General features: G+C 40.2%; 1 protein-coding gene across 1 annotated transcript in view; it reads left to right on the top strand.

Moving 5' to 3' along the window:
* Window positions 1–16,690, top strand: part of LOC148033724 (beta-adaptin-like protein C) — a 49,998-nt gene extending 33,308 nt beyond the window's left edge. The window contains exons 9-16 of the mRNA XM_087681703.1: window positions 13,425–13,636; window positions 13,719–13,782; window positions 13,864–14,043; window positions 14,227–14,319; window positions 14,453–14,859; window positions 15,202–15,391; window positions 15,474–15,677; window positions 15,763–16,690. Coding sequence (XP_087537829.1) covers window positions 13,425–13,636; window positions 13,719–13,782; window positions 13,864–14,043; window positions 14,227–14,319; window positions 14,453–14,859; window positions 15,202–15,391; window positions 15,474–15,677; window positions 15,763–16,077 — 1,665 coding nt within the window. The 3' untranslated portion in view covers window positions 16,078–16,690. The remainder of the gene's footprint in view (window positions 1–13,424; window positions 13,637–13,718; window positions 13,783–13,863; window positions 14,044–14,226; window positions 14,320–14,452; window positions 14,860–15,201; window positions 15,392–15,473; window positions 15,678–15,762) is intronic.
* Window positions 16,691–19,412: the final 2,722 nt, after the last annotated feature.

Below are 19,412 nucleotides of genomic sequence, written 5' to 3'. Positions count from 1 at the left end.
GCTGGCTTAGACTCATCCAACTCCATGTTCACAAGTTTACGCATAAGATGCACTTGATTCACAGGTTTTGTATTTTCATAAGTGTCCGTAAGCTTTTTCCATATAGCATAATTTGTATCAAGACGCTTGATGTCTGTAAGTACATCATCAGACACTGCCATCTTAATGTATGCAATGGCCTTCTTGTTAAGTCTAGCCCAATCCACATCTGTCATAGCTGTAGGCTTAGTCTCCAAGAGAGCATCTTCACAGTCCTTGAGAAACAAAATGCCTTGCATCCTATCCTTCCACAAGTCAAAGCCAATGCCATGAAACCTCTTGATTTCAAACAAGGATTTAGTGTCACTGTTGCTAGAAGCACTTGTAGCCATTTTTCAGCAATAGACCAGAAATTCAATGCTGCAATTTATGATAGCAAAAATGAGCTGAATATTCAGCTGATTTCAGCCCAATTTTTCAGCAAATAATAGCAAGATTCAGTCTAAGTATATGTATAACTGTAGAACGAATGACTTTGAGTAGTATGACTGCAATTTCAGCATACATTAAATGCATACATCACTGCCAGGTAACTCCCACTTCAACAATATCACCAAAAATACTTCTGCAACAATTCCAGGTTTGCAAATGATCACTAAGATTGCTGCAACATGAATAATCAGCAATACATCAACTCAATGGGAACTGTCCAACATGTGTACTGCATACATATGTGCTTGTATCAACTTCTGATACAAAAAACACTAGGAAATCTCTGCAATTTCTCCAAAATCGCACAAGCGGGAGATAAAAAATTCTCAAATCACTTTGCTTATGGCAACAAAATTGCTTCAGCAATATTCCCAAAGTGTATTTCACGCATCAACTTTACCAAAATCCATAGATTTCAGCAAAAGCCCCAAAATTTCACAGACCGATCTACCGCGATTGCATTATTACATGTTTTAGAAAGATAAAACATGCAAACTTAGCAAAATTTCACAAAGTTTTGCAAAAGCCCCAAATGTGCACCAATGTCAACCAATTTGACTTAGTTGAACAAAAATTCACCAATACAGCAAAAGCCTTAAATTTTATGGGTCCAATGTTAAGAAATTTCACTCAAATGAGCAAAATTTTAGTAAATTTGGTGAAATTCCCAATTCAAACGCGCACAATGTATGCAATTTCCGACGCAGATGCCTCAATTTTGCATGAACAGCACTCAATCTGAAAAGGCCCAAATTTTTGGGTATAAATATGCACAAATTTAAACTCAGTGCTTGCACGTGCGAACCCTCGTCAAGCCAAGGGGAAATCCAAAGAGGATTTAAAAAAAAATGGATTTGTGACAAAAAAAAAAAGGGAAGTGACCAGGTCCGTTGACTTGCCAGTCAGGTTTTGTCTCACGCTTGTCCTTTGGCCCGTCACATAGGTTGCGCCCGTCTGCCAGCCCGTCACTCACGTAGATTGTGCTTGTGTGCTGGCCGGTCACGCAGGTCATGCTAGTTTGGTTTTAATGTTGACTTGTCTTGTTAGCTGATTTCTCTGGCGCCTGGTTGTCACATGCATCTGTTCAGCTGCTTGCTACTCATCTCCTGTCTGCCGATGGTCACACACTCAACAGCTGCTAGTCACCTTGATTGGTGTTCAATTGACCTTCTGCCTCGAGTTGTTTGCGAGCTGCCTTTGACCCCGGGAAGTGTGCACTCTGTGCTTTAATACTAGTTTGAAGGGGAGAGAGTACGCAATGGAGTCTGAGATCAAGGCGTGAGCTGCAGAGTTGAGAGTTAGAGAGAGTATACACAGATAGGTGTACCGGATCGTGACGGTACACAAAGAATAAAAGAGTGTATTTATATTTTAGGATACAATAAGGGTGTGTTCACACCCGTAAGACTATTTACACGGAGACGAAGGGACTTTACACCCAACACTTAGAAAGACTGAAAAGGGATAAATGCACATAGATGCATGTTTATAGAACAAAATGCCAAGGCATTGGAGTGCTGCAAGAGGTAACGCAAGTGCGATCATGCTCATGCAAAATGCTACGCAATGGTGCCACTTGGACAATGTCCTTGCAAAGGAATTGTTCACTCACCCAAGTATCCTTTTACAGTCATGTCATCCTGACAGTGTGGATGAAGATACAATGTTCAAAATGTTCAATAAATACAATGAGTGAATCAAAATATGTAAGCATCATCGCTGTCACTATCAAGAGAAGAAAGTTGCCTCCTTCAAACTGCAAGGGAAAGCTAGAGGGAAGCATCCTCTCCTTGTCAATTTGAAGAAATAGTAGCCAACCCGATCCTAGGTAATAGATACTGTAATATCGACTTGGTCAATGTCTACAAAATTGTTGGAAGAAGATATAAACTCTAGGCGGATAGTGTCTAGGTCAACTTGCTCTCTAGTAAAGTGGAAGTGGATCCCCTTATGCTGTATTCGTGGTGTAATGATCAGATTGTCCACGAGGGCAATGGCACAACAGTTGTTGCAGTAGACAAAAGTGGGAGAGTGGCATGGAAAATGGAGCATCGCAAGTAAGCTCCTCAAGTAGATGCCCGATACTTAGTCTCCGCCATGGAAGTTGCCATTGTCTTCTACTCATAGTTGGTCCAAGAGATGGGTGTTGTGCCCAAGGTAAAGAGGTAGTCGCCGTGGGAACGTTGAGTGTCAGGATCTCTTGCCCAATTAGAGTTAGTGTACATTTGGCAATATAAATCGGATCCAAAGTTAGGCCATAAGAATAGATACACCGCAAATATCTTAAAACATGCAAATAGGCAATTCAATGTGACATCCTAGGTGCATGGAAATATTGACTAAGCAAACTAATTGAATAAGCTAAATCTGGCCTAATGTGAATCAACCAAAGAAGCTTCCCTGTAACAGACCTATAGGTGTGCTCATCGAAGGGCTGACATAGGGTATCCTTAGACAAATGGATAGTGGGATTAAGAGGTTTGGCCATAGGCCTTGTTTGATTCATGCAATGTTGGTCGATTACCCTCAGATTGAACTACCTTCATCTCCAAAAAAAGACAATATACCAAGGTTTGTGGTATCAAAAGTAGAGCAAAGCTAGGCCTTTTATCTTTCTGATCAGCAAAACAAGATCTGGGACGCAGCTCCATATTGACTTTCTCCTTCAAATAATCATTCAAAAAGACACTTTTGATGTGTATCTGATAGATTGGCCAATTGTGGTAAGTGGCTAGTGCAACCAACAGATGAAATGAAGTCAACTGTGTTGTAGGAGCAAAGGTCTCTTCATAGTCAATACCTTGTATCTGTCAATACCTTGTATCTGTCAAAACTATTGCATCACAATGCGAGCCTTGCATTTGTTTAAAGTCCCATAAGCTTTTAGCATAGGCCTAAAAATCCACTTTGTTACAATGACCTTCTTGTGCCTCGGATGATCCACCATGGTCCAAGTCTTATTTTGGTCTCAATACTCTCAAGATTCTTTCCATGGCCTTTGAGCCTCTTGTCAATCATTCGGTTGAGTGTGTGCTATATAATCAGTTGCAAACAGGGATGTAAATGAAGCTTGAGGTGCAAGTTGGACAGATCCTCTAGGGCCTTCTAGAGTGTAATCCGGTGGAAGGATCACCAAATTCCGCATGGTTTGTTGGTACCAGTGAGGTAATGGGTCTTGTGGGGGGGCGGGGCGTGGGGGGTGAAGAATCTTCGGATGGGTCAAGAGTGGGCAAAAGATTTGGCTCAGAAGGCACTATCTCAGTAGTAACAATATGAGGAAAAGGCACATTATCTAATATAGAAGACTGCACAATGTCCCTTTCATCAAACACTACATCTCTTTTAATGATCTCCTTGTTTTTCCAAGGATCGAATAGATGTTAGGCTTTCACTTCGGAGGAGTATCTTACAGAAATCAAGAGATCAACTCGAGGAGTGAGCTTACCTATTTTGTCATTAGGGGTGTGCGTGTAAGCAGAACTCCCAAGGACTCTAAAATGAAAAACTACAGGTCGAGAGCCAAAGAATGCCTCATATGGAGTCCTCTAAGAGGAATAGCCATAGTTTGGCATCGACTGAGGATATACATTGAAGTGTTAATAGCCTCGATCCAAAGGCATTTAGGTAGATTTGTTGCGAACAACATAGAGCGTGGCATGTTCATGATGGTCCGGTTCCTATGCTCTATGACTCCATCATGAGAAAGGAAGTTGGTAGAGGTGAGCTGCTTGAAAATACCATGCTCCTGTAGAAACTCGGAAAACTCATGGGAGGTGAACTTGCCCCCACTCACTCATGTATCCTACATGATCACCAGAATGATTATGCTTCGGCAGCACCCAAGTAGAAAAATATGTGAGCGCATCAAACTTATGCTTGAGAAAGTATACCCACATGTAACAAGAATGATCATCCACAATAAAAAATAAGTACAATGCATCGTTTGATGCGGTGGTGGATGTTGGTCCACAAAGATCAATATGAATCAATCTGAGAGGTGCTTGAGCTCTATGTGTAGACTTCTAAGGAAATGGAGTACGGTGTTGTTTTTTGTGATATTCTTGAGAAAGTATACGCACATGTAACAAGAATGATCATCCACAATAAAAAAGAAGTACAATGCATCGTTTGAGGCAGCGGTGGATGTTGGTCCACAAAGATCAATATGAATGAATCTGAGAGGTGCTTGAGCTCTATGTGTAGACTACTAAGAAAATGGAGTATAGTGTTGTTTTTTGAGATATTCCATGACGATTTCATGCGAGAAAGGCTATCAACTATCTGTTGACACGACACCTCATAAAGAGAGTCGTACGTGAGATGCCCAAGTGAAAATGCCAAAGATGCTCCGTGCTCGTAGACTCTTGTGTAGCGGCTAAAGGTTGGAAGTGGTGGGAAGAGTCCTCAGCTATTGGCTCAGAAAGTTGTCATGTGGTACATGCCATTAGGCTATGCCTCATTGTGAGCAATCACTGAACTAGTCCGAGAGTTAATGACTCAACCGCGGTCGATGTAAAGAAGATTGGTCGACCCAATTGGCAAAGCTGTTGAATGGATAATAAGTTTACCCCAAGCTGGGGGTGATAGTATGCTTTATCTAGTGTAGCTCGATTCGGTTCGTGGTCACTGACGTGATTGTGAGCTTGAATTGTGACCGAGGAGTTGTTCCCAACTTGGATGTGCTTGGTTGTAGTGTCTTGGGAGATGAAAATGTTGGCAATGGGAGTCATGCAATGAGTAGTAGCTCCATTGTCCACAATCCAAGAAGTAGCTAAAGAACTTGACTGTGACGAGTGAGCCTCTGCAGTCAACTCGTTAACATGCAACTTGTAGATGTGGACGAAGCTTGCATTCTCAAATATCTCTACAGAGACGATGTGGGCCTCAGTAGACGAGTTAGACAAGCTAGCATTGAGAATGTTGTTCGTTGTGATGGTTGATCAGTGGCAGTGTGGGTTTGGCCTTGCTGTTGTCCTTGATGAGGGTTGTGACCACCCTACCTTCCTTGTTGGGGGTTGCCTGACTAAGCGTCGAGGGTCTAATTCTTAGCTTTTCGTGTTGTGCCTCTTGCCTTTGATTGACACTCCTCAAAATGGCCAGCCTTTTGACGATGTTGACAATACCGATTTTCTCCAGTACATTTTGCCACCCGGGTTTTAGAGATGACTGGGAGTTTCCTTGGGTCTCACTAGTTTGATTTGATTTTGATTGGAAATTTGATTTTGTTGTACCTACCCTTCCCTTGTTGCCCCTTGTGAGAAGAAGCAATGAGAGGCCCCTCTGTAGAGGGTAAACTATGAAACCGATTGAACAGCCGAGCGTAACGTAGTAGTGAACACCCAAATTAGAATGTGCACATGGTGGTTTGTGAGATCATCTACTACACAAAATGGAGGTATTTCCCAACAACTTGTTTAGAAACAATATGGCTTGATCGTCTGAGGACTTTGTCCCCGTGGTAGAGAACTTAGCAAGGAGATGTTGAAACCAGCCTTCATTCTTGGAAAGGGTAGTAATTCCCTTATTAAACACTTAACTACAGCAATCAACAAATGAATATAACTTGAAATGGACAAATTACCTCAATACTTTCGGACATTGGACACCTTGTTGGCCCCAAAATTGGTGTCCCTTTTGGTACTTCTTTACCTTGATTGGTAATGGAATGAGTACAAGCAGAGATTCACAATCTCCTTTGTTGTTCCAAAAAGGAGCAATCAAGTTGGGTCAATTGCCCCTTGATTTTTCACCCAAAACTTGTACAAATGGAACCACCAACAGGCCAAATGCTGCTCCAAATTACAATGGATGGGCTGGCATTTGAATTCCTTGGCAATTATACAAATTTTAAGTGCTGAATTCCGTGTATGATGCCCTCACCAATTGGCATGGGTCCCAAGGTGGCTGTCAAATACTAATTTCTGCAGAAATTTAGGGTTTCAGCAGAGATCTCTTTGTTGTCCACTAAATTTGGTCGAGATTTACTCAAAATGCTCGAGAAATGCTGAGATCTCCTGAGAATGGGTTGGGGAAGGCGAGAGAAAGCCAAGATGAGAGAGAGATCTGATTTTCTTTGCAAGAAAACCCTAAATTCTACTTGCTGCTTGCTCCAGTCTGCATTTAATGCAGCCGTCTATTGCTAGGACACTCCAAAATGCTGTCATCTGATTATCAATGCTATTGCAGCCCTTGGAAGGTGACTCCTTGCTATCCCTTGCTTGCTGAGGCTCCCAGATGGCTGTCTTTTGCAGCAAATTGTTATTCTCTGATTAGAAAATGGACTAGTAGCTCTCTTTCTCCCTCTCCCAAGCTATAAATTGATTGAATGGCTGAGACCCAGCTCCCAGAAACGTTTTCTCAGTTTGTAGCCTTCTAAACCCATTTTTCAGCATTATCCAGCCATTTAGTTAATTTTCATAATTAAATAATGCTAAAATTTTATTTCAACCCTTTTGATCGTGCCAAAATTAGTCTTTGACATGCATTGTATCCTTGGTGTCCTTAGTCTCTTACCATGAAATAATTGCCATGTGCATCACATGCGCTAAACAACCTTGCACATTTGATTAATAACTTAATCAAATATTATCATCAAGATTAAAGTACCTCAAAATTTCATGTCCTCGTGGCAAGCCTCCCTCTTGAAATCTCTGCAATTATCCTTGATTGCATTGCATTGTTCCAAAGGAAAAGCATACTACATTGGAATTTTTGTAAGGCATCATAGTCACAACATTGCATATTGTTGTCCAACCATGCTACATGTCCCCAAACCTTGCTGAAAATTTCCAGCCAGTATAAACAATCCATAATTGTTCCTAGAAACCCATTGGATGCCTCCATAGTTCATGTTTCTTAACTATTTGACTATCAACCATAGAAAAGCATCGATTCAGCATAAAGCATGGCTGAACCTATCAATGGCATTTACTAACATGCTGTCGTCCAGGGAAATAGCTATAAATCATTGAAAAGTGAGCATTGTTTGATCATAAATTGATCACTTGCTGATCGAGAACTGATCACAAATTGCTGCAAATGGATCCCAAATTGATAAAAAACTCATTGGCTAAAGTGACCAGCACAATCAATGCAAAAACTGATGCAAAATTGATCCGAACAGTGACCATAAACAATTCTCATACTAATAAAAAATTGAGCTGAAACTGATGCATAACTGATCCCAAAAGTGACCATAAACAATTCTTAAACTAATAAAAAATTGAGCTGAAACTGATTAAAAATTTGTCTCAAAATTGAGGCAAAATTCATGCCAAATTGATCATAAGTTGATGCAAAAGTATAGTTCAAGTGTTGGAGGCAAACATACTGTTAGCACAGTACCTTGGATGCATGTTGAATACATCTGAGATCCACTACATATGAGAGCTGTCCATAAATGGAGGAGTGGAAGTACTATCTCCCCCTTGAGCGTTAGGCAATACTATGGACCCTTGCTTTTTTGAATTTGATTGAGCCTGAACTAAAGTCGGCTCTAACTTAAAAGCATCTAGGTAAATTTGCAACAACTGAGGATGATCTGCCAAGTCATCCACTTTGCATTTATTGGTGAAACAATGGTGAAGCTTCACCAAGAAGTATATGGAAACTTTATCTCTACCTTTACTTGCCTCGAAACCTCCACTAGGTTGTGAGCCTTTCTTTCCCTTAAGCATTACGATACTTTATACTTTCACATTGTTGCAATTCCAACTTAACTAATATGCAGCATTGCATCCAATTGATTAGCCCCTCATGTAAACCTGATAGGCTAGGAGTACCAGATGCATAAGTAAACATTCTTGTTTGCATACTTTGAACCATTGCAATGTGAGTGTGCATGGAAATTTGCATACAGTATACTATCCATACCAAGATACATTTTTCCATATGTTGCATGCATTACTAGTTGCATTTTGCTTCATGACAACCACTATACAAAGCATTTGCATAACCCCATGTAGAGAAATGTTGGTATGATGCTGGGGCACAAAGCGGCAAGTTTGGCAATGTATATATGCAGCCCATTGTGTTTGGGACTCATGGTTGCGTGGGTAAAAAGTATCCTAACCGAACTAGACGACAGTGGAACCATGAAACCAATCTTTCTTCTTGGAAAGGGCGGTAATTCTTTGATTAAGCATTGAACTACAGCAATCAGGAAATGAATATAACTTGAAATGCATGAATTACGTTAATAATCTCGGACATTGGACATCCTATTGGCCTTGAAACTGGCGCCCCTTTCTGTAATTTTTACCTTGATTGCTAATGGAATGAGTACAAGAAGAGATTCACAATCTCCTTTGCTGCTTCAAAAAGCCTCTTTGCTATAGCAGCAATCAACAATCAATTAAGGTCAATTACCCCTTGATTTTCGACCCAAGCCTTGCACAAATGGAACCACCAATTGATCAAATGTTGTCGCAAATTACAATGAATGGGTTGGCATTTGAATTCCTTGACAATTGTTTGTTGTATGACGCCAAGAAAGAGTAGCAGAGCTTGTTGTCCACCATTGGCGGAAACTTAAGCACTACAGATGAACGGAGATTAGCATGGTGAATACAATCCGCCTCCAAGAGAAGGGAATAGTCATGCACGGGCAATGGCACATGCTAGATCACAATCGGGGGAGTAGAGGTTGATGCCATTCAGACTACACAGGATATCCATATACACAACCAAGAAAAATAGGAAAATTCTTGCAAAACCCAAACAAACCACCACTAAGAAAAATATCAAGAAAAAGAAATAGAAAAACAAACAAGATCGGACCAGACTTTCCCAGGCAATTCACATCCTATGTAAAAAATTCAACATGACCTACGCACTCATACAACCGTGCTGAATTTAGTGTATGATGCCCTTACCAACTGGCACGTGTCCCAAGGTGGTTGTCAAACCCTAATTTTTGCAAGAATTTAGTTTACAGCAGAGATCTCTTTGCTGTCCACCAAATTTGACTGAGATGTGCTCAAAATGGCCAAGAAAATGCTCAGATCTCCTAAGAATGAGTTGAAGAAGGTGAGAGAAAGCCAAGATGAGAGAGAAATCTGATTTTCTTCACAAGAAAACCCTAAATTATGCTTGCTACTTGCTCCAGCTTGCATTTAATGCAGTCACCTACTGCTAGGACACCTCTAAAATGCTGTTAGTTAATCAGCAATGCTGTTATCAGCCCTTGGAAGGTGACTCCTTGTTGCTGTCCCACCCTTGCTTACTAAGGCTCCTAGATGGCTATCTTCTACAGCAAATTGCTGTTTTTTGATCAGAAAATGGACCAGTAGCTCTATCTGTCTCCCTCTCCCAAGCTGTAAATTGATTGAATGGCTGAGATCTAGCCCCTAGAAATGTTTTCTTAGTTTGCATGGGCATTTTTGCCAAGTGGCAGTCTTCTAAACCCATTTTTCACCATTATGTAGCCATTTAAATAACATTAGAATTTAATAATTCTAAAAATTAAATTTAGCCTTTTCGACCTTGCCCAAAATTAAATGTACCTAGCCATAATTAAATTGGCTAAATTGACACCAATTGACCCCCTAAGTCTAGCTAGCATAACTTATCACAAATTTTGTGTTTGACACCCACTCTATCCTCGGGGTCCTTAGCCTGTTACCATGAAATAACAACCATGTGCATCACATGTGCTAAACAACCTTGCACATTTGATTAATAACTTAATCAAATGTTATCAACAAGATTAAAGCATCTCAAAATTTCACATTTTCGTGAAAGACGCTAATACTAAGTCAACTCTACTTTCAAGTCATCTTGGTCAATGATTTTAAAGTTTTGGAGTTGATGATTCAAATTGATGCAACAGGTGATATCCTAGAGCCGCATAGCAATCAGCCAAGTTTGCCTAATGCGGAAATTCTAAGTTGAAATGTTGAAGCTGTGAATGAAATAAGTGCGGAGTCACATTGGGCTTCCAAACCTTGTATAAGATCCCATAGGTTTTGGGAGTCAAGGACATATCTCATTAGGTTTGACCAAGTAGTTAAGTTGGACTTGTTGAAACAAGTTTTATCATTAAAGGCATGTTTGGCTAATGAAGAGGAAGAACCATAACATGTTGGATAAGTGGAATAGAAAGGAGGTTTTGGAGGGGGATAAGTAGGAGGGGGAGGTGGGTAGATAGAAATAGGTTGATAGTGTTCAATGGGTGCCAATTGATGTGAAGGCACTGAAACATGAATGTTTACATAAAGTGTCAGTGAAGGTGGGGACATCGGAACACATAAGCCTTGTCTAGTAGATGGTTGGGGCATCGCAAAGTGACTAGAAGGCTCACTAGATAATGCCATGGAGATGAATTGTAGTATCAATTGATCCATACTCAGTGGTGGTTGGATGGGATTTCCAAGCCATGAACAATGTGAAAGTGTAGGGATGGAAGGAGATGAACCTCCATCATGGGAACACCACCTGGCTAGGGAAAAGTCGAGGTTTTGAAAGGTGTCTGTGGGTTAAGAACCTCCTGATATGATGTGAGAAGATGTGTGGTGTACTTAATGGAAGTTGAAAGGAAGGTGCAACGAAACTAATGGGTGGGATGGGTGGGAGATTAAATGGATTTGTCATTTGAGTTGCTGTGGGAAATGTGTTAGGATCCTTTTGTCCATTAAGTGCAAATGAAGAAGTAAATAAATCACCAAAATCATATTGACCATGAGATGTAAAAGTTGAAGGAAAAGATGAAGGAGCACTCAACATAGATTCTTGCAAATTTTGTTTACCTTTTCTTGAGTGCAATTTGAAATACCTATCCTCTTTAGGGCTAATGTACCAATACTTGGTCTAGGTAGTTCCTTCATCATTAGCATCTCCGATATCTTGTAGATTGAGAAGTATCATGCGTACTTGACATGGGAGTGAATGAAGGCAGAGTAGAAAATGGCTTATACTCCATGCCAATTTCCATATAAGCGTGATTAATTTTTTGTGCAACTTCTATCCTTTCTACAAAATCATTAGACTAGTGCACTAAATCTAAAGGGGGAAACTCAATTTACTTTCAATGTGCTATTGAGCTTGATACATGAGAATGAGGTCATATTTGGCTCGTGAAGTCTTGTATGGTTTGTGGACTCTAGGGTAGTCTGAAGACTCTCCAACGATGTGGAATGGAGGAGCAAGCTGCAAAGCCCAGTTTATTGCATGTCTCAATGTGCTAGGCTCAGGAGCATCATGATGATGTGGTAAATTTGTGTTCGAAGTCATCTTGCTCTCACATTGTTCTTGCTTCTTGTGAAGGGCTTCCCAATCAAACGCAAGGTTTCATGGAAGAGAACCTTGCTTTGATACCATGTGAAGAAATACCCTAACATAGAAACATTAACTAAAGCATACAACAAGTCATAAACTCAAAAGAACATAGTTAGGGTTAAGGTAACACAAAGTTAATGAGCACAGTGAATCTGAATGAATGAAGGAAATTTGAATGTACAATTTTCATGCAACAAATTGACTGTGCAGGAATGATAACTGAACCCTAAACTCTCATGTTTCAATAGAGTTGTTGAGCAGGAGCATGTGTTGTACTCTTGATGGATTCCAAAATGTAGCAAAGGCAGCCTTTGAGAGTCGTACACCAGCAAACACAGCCATAGAAGGCTGGATTTGATGTAGATAGACTGTGAGGAGAGAGAGACAAAAAAGGTAGGTACCCAAGGAGAGAAAAACTGGGCGACAATAGATGAGCGCAAACACAGCCACCAGGAGCTTGACGATAGACAAAAGAGAGAGAAAACACCAAACATTGATGCTAGATGCCTAGGCAATAGTAGGAGAGTGATGGCGACTGCTTCAATAGATGGCGACAACAGTAAATGCAGCTCTAGAGGACTAGGTGACAGCTGGAGAGTGATGGCGTTAGCCAATAGGCAGAGATGGAGGCTGGAATCAGGTGCCAGATGGTAGCATATAGAAAGGGGAAGCTTTGACCGTGATGTCCTCGTCAAACGGGGTGTGAACAAGAGAGATACGACTTCTGAAACTTGAAAAACGAGATAGAGGTTGGATGGAGGGCAACTGGCCTATTTATAGAAAGTTTTAGGACCCCGTACCGCACGTCGTTTTAAAACTCTCTTGGACTTGCATTATTTTAGGGATTTAATTAATTAAGCATTTTTGGGGCTGTTTAAGAGGCTAATTCGGCATCTAATGCCTATTTTAGCTCAATAGGGGTGAGCCTGATGTCCACTTCCTTATGGTCTCTTTATGGGGGTATGACTTGCTTTGTGTCTTGTTTGTCGGTTGGATCCTAGAAGGACGTTTTAGTAAGATTGTTATGTGCGTATGAGACACGCATATGAACATGGCCTAAGGCCACTTAAAATAGTAGGCTCAGGCCATTCAATGCATATTAATAGGGGTCTAAGCCAAGTAAGTTGATGATGTGGCAAGCGTGCATAAAACTTGCTAATGGATCATTAACTTAAGTCATACAATAGGTTATGCCAAACTTGGGAGGAAAATTTACAACTCAGCTCCACGTTTTGTCTTACTCTCTGTGCTAACCCTAATTATGCAATGAGATCAGCAAGCACAACAATCAGTGTATCAAGGGCCTTCTAGAGAAGCATGCAAGATGACCTATGTATGGAGACACTTATTGCTTTCAACAGTTTGACAAGTTAACACGAGAGATGTTGTGACCTGAGTGAGTTGTTGATTGGTGATTTTAAACTTAAATAATTGTTATGGTGATCATTTCAGTTGTGTGTGCACTAGCTTGTTTCAACTGCAACAGCACAATGCATCATAGGGTGGTTCAAATTGCAAAATGCTTCTCTGAATAAGTAATGATACTGGTGGGCTTACCTGGTGGTCTTGTTTTTGCGTTTGTGTGAAAAACTTGATTTCTGTTCTTTATCTGGGTACCGACTTATGAACTTTTGCAAACATTATACCTTTTCAATCGTAGTTGGTCATATGTTGTCCAGGTTCTGTTGGAGTTCAAAGAATATGCCACAGAAGTAGATGTGGATTTTGTTAGAAAGGCTGTCCGGGCTATTGGACGTTGTGCCATCAAGTTGGATCGAGCAGCTGAAAAGTGTATAGGGGTGCTTCTGGACCTTATAAAAATTAAGGTCAATTATGTTGTGCAGGAAGCCATTATTGTTATCAAAGACATTTTCAGACGCTACCCAAACATGTAGGGTGTAGTATCTCCAAAACTCTGGTACTATTTTGTTTCATGGTCTTTTGCTTCACCTCACCAAAATATTGTCAGTCAGGTATGAGTCCATCATTGCGACTTTGTGCGAGAATTTGGATACATTAGATGAACCAGAGGCAAAGGTATGTTCATATGTCTTTCCCTGCGTAAGTCACATATATATAGGAGGAGAAAATCACCATGATTACTCCCAATAAATACAGGCTTCGATGATCTGGATCATAGGGGAGTATGCCGAGCGTATAGATAATGCTGATGAGCTACTTGAAAGTTTTTTGGAAACTTTTCCAGAAGAGCCAGCTCAAGTACAGCTGCAATTACTCACTGCTGCTGTAAAGCTCTTTCTTAAGAAGCCAACCGAGCGCCCTCAAGAGATGATACAGGTACAGCATTGTTATATCTTCATTCTCTTTGAACCTAAGTTCTACCTCTCTTCACCAGCAGGGTGCTTTGAGGAAATGTTTGACTCTGAGAATTAAGGTGCTTGGATAAGGATATACTTAACTTTACATGATGCGAGTTTCAACTGACAATCTTACTCACCAATTCAACACTATGACATACAGATTGTTCTCAACAATGCCACACAAGAGACAGACAACCCAGACCTTCGAGATCGAGCGTATATATACTGGCGTCTGTTGTCGACAGATCCTGAGGTTTGATATATATGGATTAAAAGATTTATATTTCTTCAAGCCTAATTTGACACTTTGCAAGGAAATCTCACATCCATAAGTAGTTTTCTGTGATTAAACATTTCAGTTGTCTTCCCATACATGGGTGTTGCAGGCAGCCAAAGACGTTGTACTTGCAGAGAAGCCAACTATAAGTGATGACTCAAACCTGTTAGATCCTTCTTTGCTTGATGAGTTGCTTGCAAATATTGCTACGCTGGCTTCAGTTTATCATAAGCCCCCAGAGTCATTTGTTAGTCGTGTCAAGACAGCCATTCAGCGGCCTGAAGAGGATGAAGAATATCTGGAAGGACAAGACTCCGGTCAGAATGAATCTTCTGCTCCTGTTCCTGAGATGGCTTCAACTTCAGCTGCCCCAGGTGGTTCTCGCCCCACTGCAGCACCTGTTCAAGGTGCTGCTCCACCATCAGCAGCTCCTATGCCTGACTTGCTGGGTGATCTAATTGGTTTAGATAATGCCCTTGTACCTGTTAGTCAGCCTACTGCAACAGCTCCTTCGGGGTGAGTTGGCATTCCATATTGCTCGAAAAATTAAGCTTCAATGTGGTAGATCTGACCAGCATTTCTCAAAGTCACTTGTGATGGGGCAGTTCCCTGTCGTGCAGGTATCTGTGCTTTCAAAGTGTGTACTTGTGTAGTTTATTGAGTAGATTGTAGACCTGTAAATATTGCAGTTTCTGGTGAAACCTGGAGTTACTTTGTGTGCCCATTATGTGAGTGTGCTATGGATGATTTATATAAGGCATCATTCAATAGATCTCATCTATATTATACATGCAAAGCATAATGTTTATCTTGCATGCAGTACATGACCAGGCGAATCCTTTTGTTTTTTGCCTGCAGTCCTCCCTTGCCTGTTATCTTCCCTGCATCGGCTGGACAAGGGCTGCAAATAAATGGGAAAATAATTCGACGTGATGGACAGGTCTTCTACAATCTTACATTTGAGAATAACTCACCGGCCTTGCTTGATGGTTTCATGATACAATTCAACAAGAATACCTTTGGGCTTGCTGCTGCTGGACCTCTCCAGGTAGTTAATTGACGTGTTTGTTAAGTTGCTACTGGAAAGTTTTGTAATGTGATGAGCTGAACCTATGCATATTATCATGCAGGTTCCTCCATTGGTTCCAGGTGCCTCAGCAAACACTCTCCTTCCCATGGTGCTCTTCCAGAACATGTCTGTAGGGCCACCTAATTCTGTGCTACAGGTGGCTGTAAAAAATAACCAACAGCCAGTCTGGTATTTCACAGACAAAATTCCTCTTCAAGCACTATTTTTAGAGGAAGGCAAATTGGAGCGCAACACATTTCTGGAGGTTAGATTGAACCCTTCAGCCTTTTCTACTTGCATTCCTAATACTACGAGTTATTGACTTGTAACCTTTATGATGGCATGTGCAGACATGGAAAGCTCTCCCTGATTCACATGAAGTTTCACGGGATTTGCCAAATGCCATGATTAGCAACCTTGATGTGGCATTAGAGAAGCTGTCAGCCTCTAATCTGTTTTACATTGCCAGGCGTTCTCTCAAGGATACAAATCAAGAAGTCTTGTACTTATCTGGGAAAGTTCCATATACTTCAGGGAAGGTGATTCCTCTCTTGGTTGAGCTCACCTTTCAAGCAGGTTCTCTGGGTGTCAAGTGTGCAGTAAAGACGCCCAGCCCAGAATTGGCATCATTGTTTTTTGAAGCTATTGAGAGCTTACTGCAGTGAGTTGGAAGCTGTCAAGAAGGTACTGCATGTAATACCTGTATTGTCACTTCTGATGCTCTGAAGACATCTACGACTTGGCTGGAGGGATACTCACATATGGAGTGGGGCTCTGAAGATGCTCAGGAGAATTTTGTATACTAGGGCAGTTTTTCTGATGGTGGCACTTGATTTTGCTAAATTTAGGCCACTACTGAGGGAAGGGTTTTTTTTTCCTGGATATGTATGGCTATGATGCTTTGGGCTTCAGGATGGTGCTGTGGTAACCAAGAGCTACTCAGGATGTTGCAGGGATAGACATGTTGTTCATCTGTTAATTTTGAGGTTAATAATCGTTCTTCTGTCTGGAGCAACTGCACAACGGCACACACTTGTAGAAGACCGACTGTAAGGTAGAACGAGGGAAAGGGTTGTATTGCTGTCTTCCAGGGAGATCCACGGAGTCTGAGAGGATGACAATCAGACTTGCGATTGTGTAATAATTTGGAAATTGCTGTTCTGTATTTACTGTATTTCGGCATTGCAGATAGGGCATTTGTAATCTGATTAATGCTTATTTGATGTTTTAGAAGGTTTGGATAAGATTGGATGGAGTAAACTCCTGTTTTGATTTCAATAGTCTACAGCTCTAATTTGTCCATTGCTCTGGTTGTTTCTCACATTTCACTGTATTTGAACCTTCTAAACTTACAAATATGAGATGCTGCGTCTAAACTTACCCTACTTGCACTTATTTTCACCAAAGTTATCTTTCTGACATGCAAATTTAAAAGCACTAAAATCATCATGCAAGATGGGTAATGAAAGAGAGAGATACATAGAGGAATCTTACATAATGCAATCGTTAATGAAGGTCTTATTATGATATGTGAGATGGAACCATGTGGACGCTGGAATATGCCTGTTGAAGGGGCCGTCCTGGTGGTTTGTGTTGCTTGGAAGTATCCAGCTGAAGAATGGCTTTGATGCGATTTACATGAGGTGTGGTATTTGTGGTGTATGGGGAAGCTTATGCCAACTTTGCTTCCATTTGGATAGTAGACTTATATTCCATCACCATCATATTGTTTCTTTCCATGGCCTGCCTGTAGCAAGTCAGTGTGTAGAGTTTGGGCGATGAGTTTTGGCTCTGCATAAAGTAATAACATTTTATAAATTTAAATTGCATATTATGGCAACTAGCTCAATAACTTTCAGCTCACTTGACTTTTTTTAAAACATGCGTAAAGATAAGATGTTTTAATAAGGAAGACCTTGGGTTTCATGAAGCTCATGACCTTACAAAAGACAATTTTGTGGCCAGGTCCGGGGCAACTCAAGGCTCCTCACTTGCCAGCCATTGCCCAAATATGGCTAGCTTTGGACATTGTCTCCATCTAGTTGGGATGCTTGTACCTTGAAAGATCTAGTTGTTTCTAGTATGCCAAATGAACTCTAGAGTGACTAGCTTGATTGACACTTTAAAAAGCAGAATTCACTCCATGTTTTTTGGTTCTCTCTCTCTCTCTCTCTCTCTCTCTCTCACATTGTCATACACTTGCTCATGAGCTTTTAATGCTTGAACTACCACCACCTCATTTACAATCAAAAGGTGCATCCCATTTTATTACCACAACTTGGACAAATAAAGGCCCTCTCTATTGTAAATGCTAATGATGCCTCTTCTTATCACATGGAGGCTTCGTGTTTGTAGCATTCAAATTACAGTGGCTATTAAGCTAGTGTGCTAGTGTGGGATTAAATTCTACTCAGAGCCTTCTTTTTGCATCACTCTTTTACATGTTTCCCTCAAATTAATCTTGCTTACTAGGCTATTTTAATATTTTTAGAGAAGATTTAGAGAATTGTTTGTAATTGTGAAAGTTAATCTTTGCAACCCAATTGCCCATTTTTATGAGAAATCATTTGAGTAATTGCTAGTGAAAGGATTACTCAAGTATTTGTAAGGGTTAGTTTAATCTTTTTAGAGAAAATTTAGAGAATTGTTTGCAATTGTTAAAGTCAATTTTTGCAACTCAATTGCCCATTTCTATGAGAAGTCATTTGAGTCATTGCTAGTGAAAGGATTGCTCAAGTATTTGTAAGGGTGTTGTACTTGTAGGGGTTAAATACGTTTTCTAAAGGGCTTCAAAGATGGCTTTATTAACTTTGGATAGTGAACCCTTTTTAAGCTCATATTTAGAAGCACTAACATATTGGCTAAGCAATGTGCATACACATTTTTAAAATCTCTACCTCTGTATTCATGCCTATAAGATGATGTGCATTTATACTAGTAGATATATATAGTGTGCACACATGAATGCATGCATGTGTGTAAATGCATGCACATTGATGATGAAATGATAGAGGAGGATGAGCTCAATTGGAGGGGGGCCATGAGAGGGGAATGAGAAGCTACTTGCATGAATATATGTAGGAAGATATTCTTTTAATATCCTCGTATGTACTATCTATGCAACTTGCATGAGTATACATAGGAAGAGATTTGATTAATATCTAGATACGTGCTATCTTTAACATAGAAGGGATTGCCCATTCACTACATCAATCTTAGAATGTATGCACATAATGGACTACCCATTTATGAAATGTAGTTTTAGAATGTATGTATATAAATATATATAAACACCAATTTTGATACACAAATTCAAATACAAGGAGAGAAACAAGAATGACAAAATAGAGCAAGTAGGAATTAGATGCCAAAAAGGTCAAAATATGACATGATATGAGCTTTAGATGCTTTTACAATGGGGCAACTACTAGAAACATTCTGAGCACTCAACAATGTTAAATCAATGAGGGCTAAAAGCTTTTCACTACAAACCATATCCTTGCAAAAGATTTGTGCTCAAACTTTGCACTAATCTCCTTAGATCATATGTTAAACCTATACATGAAAGCAATAACTATTTGAACACAAAATGTAAATGCCTAAAACAAAGAAGATCACGAGTATATATAAAAGCATATTCAAGGAGAGAGTGGGGGGAGTGACCATAAAGATGAGAGGTAAAGCATGGCAATTGAAACTAGATGTCAAAATGTTCAAATAAGTTTGTAATATAAAACCTCTAGACCTTTATGGAGTGAGGCTACTAGTAAAAAAGTAGAGAGAGTGTAGTGATAAATAGTGAATGCTAATATCTCTTCACTAGAAATGCTACTATTTTTCAGGATATTCATATATGCTCAAGTGCAAACAGGCTTTGCCAATCTCATGTGCACAGAGAAATTGGTTAAACTAAACATTAGCCTAATGGAACAATTTCTTAAGGGCCTTAATATAGATGTCATCCTTTTGACTTAATCATCGGTCTAAAACTTTTATGTTT

Source organism: Lygodium microphyllum, chromosome 7 (assembly GCF_053477565.2).
Source record: "Lygodium microphyllum isolate KBCC chromosome 7, Lygodium_microphyllum_v1.1.10, whole genome shotgun sequence".
NCBI classification, from domain to species: domain Eukaryota; kingdom Viridiplantae; phylum Streptophyta; class Polypodiopsida; order Schizaeales; family Lygodiaceae; genus Lygodium; species Lygodium microphyllum.
The sequence above is the reverse complement of the archived record's forward strand: the minus strand, read 5'-3'. Positions and strand labels throughout refer to the sequence as shown.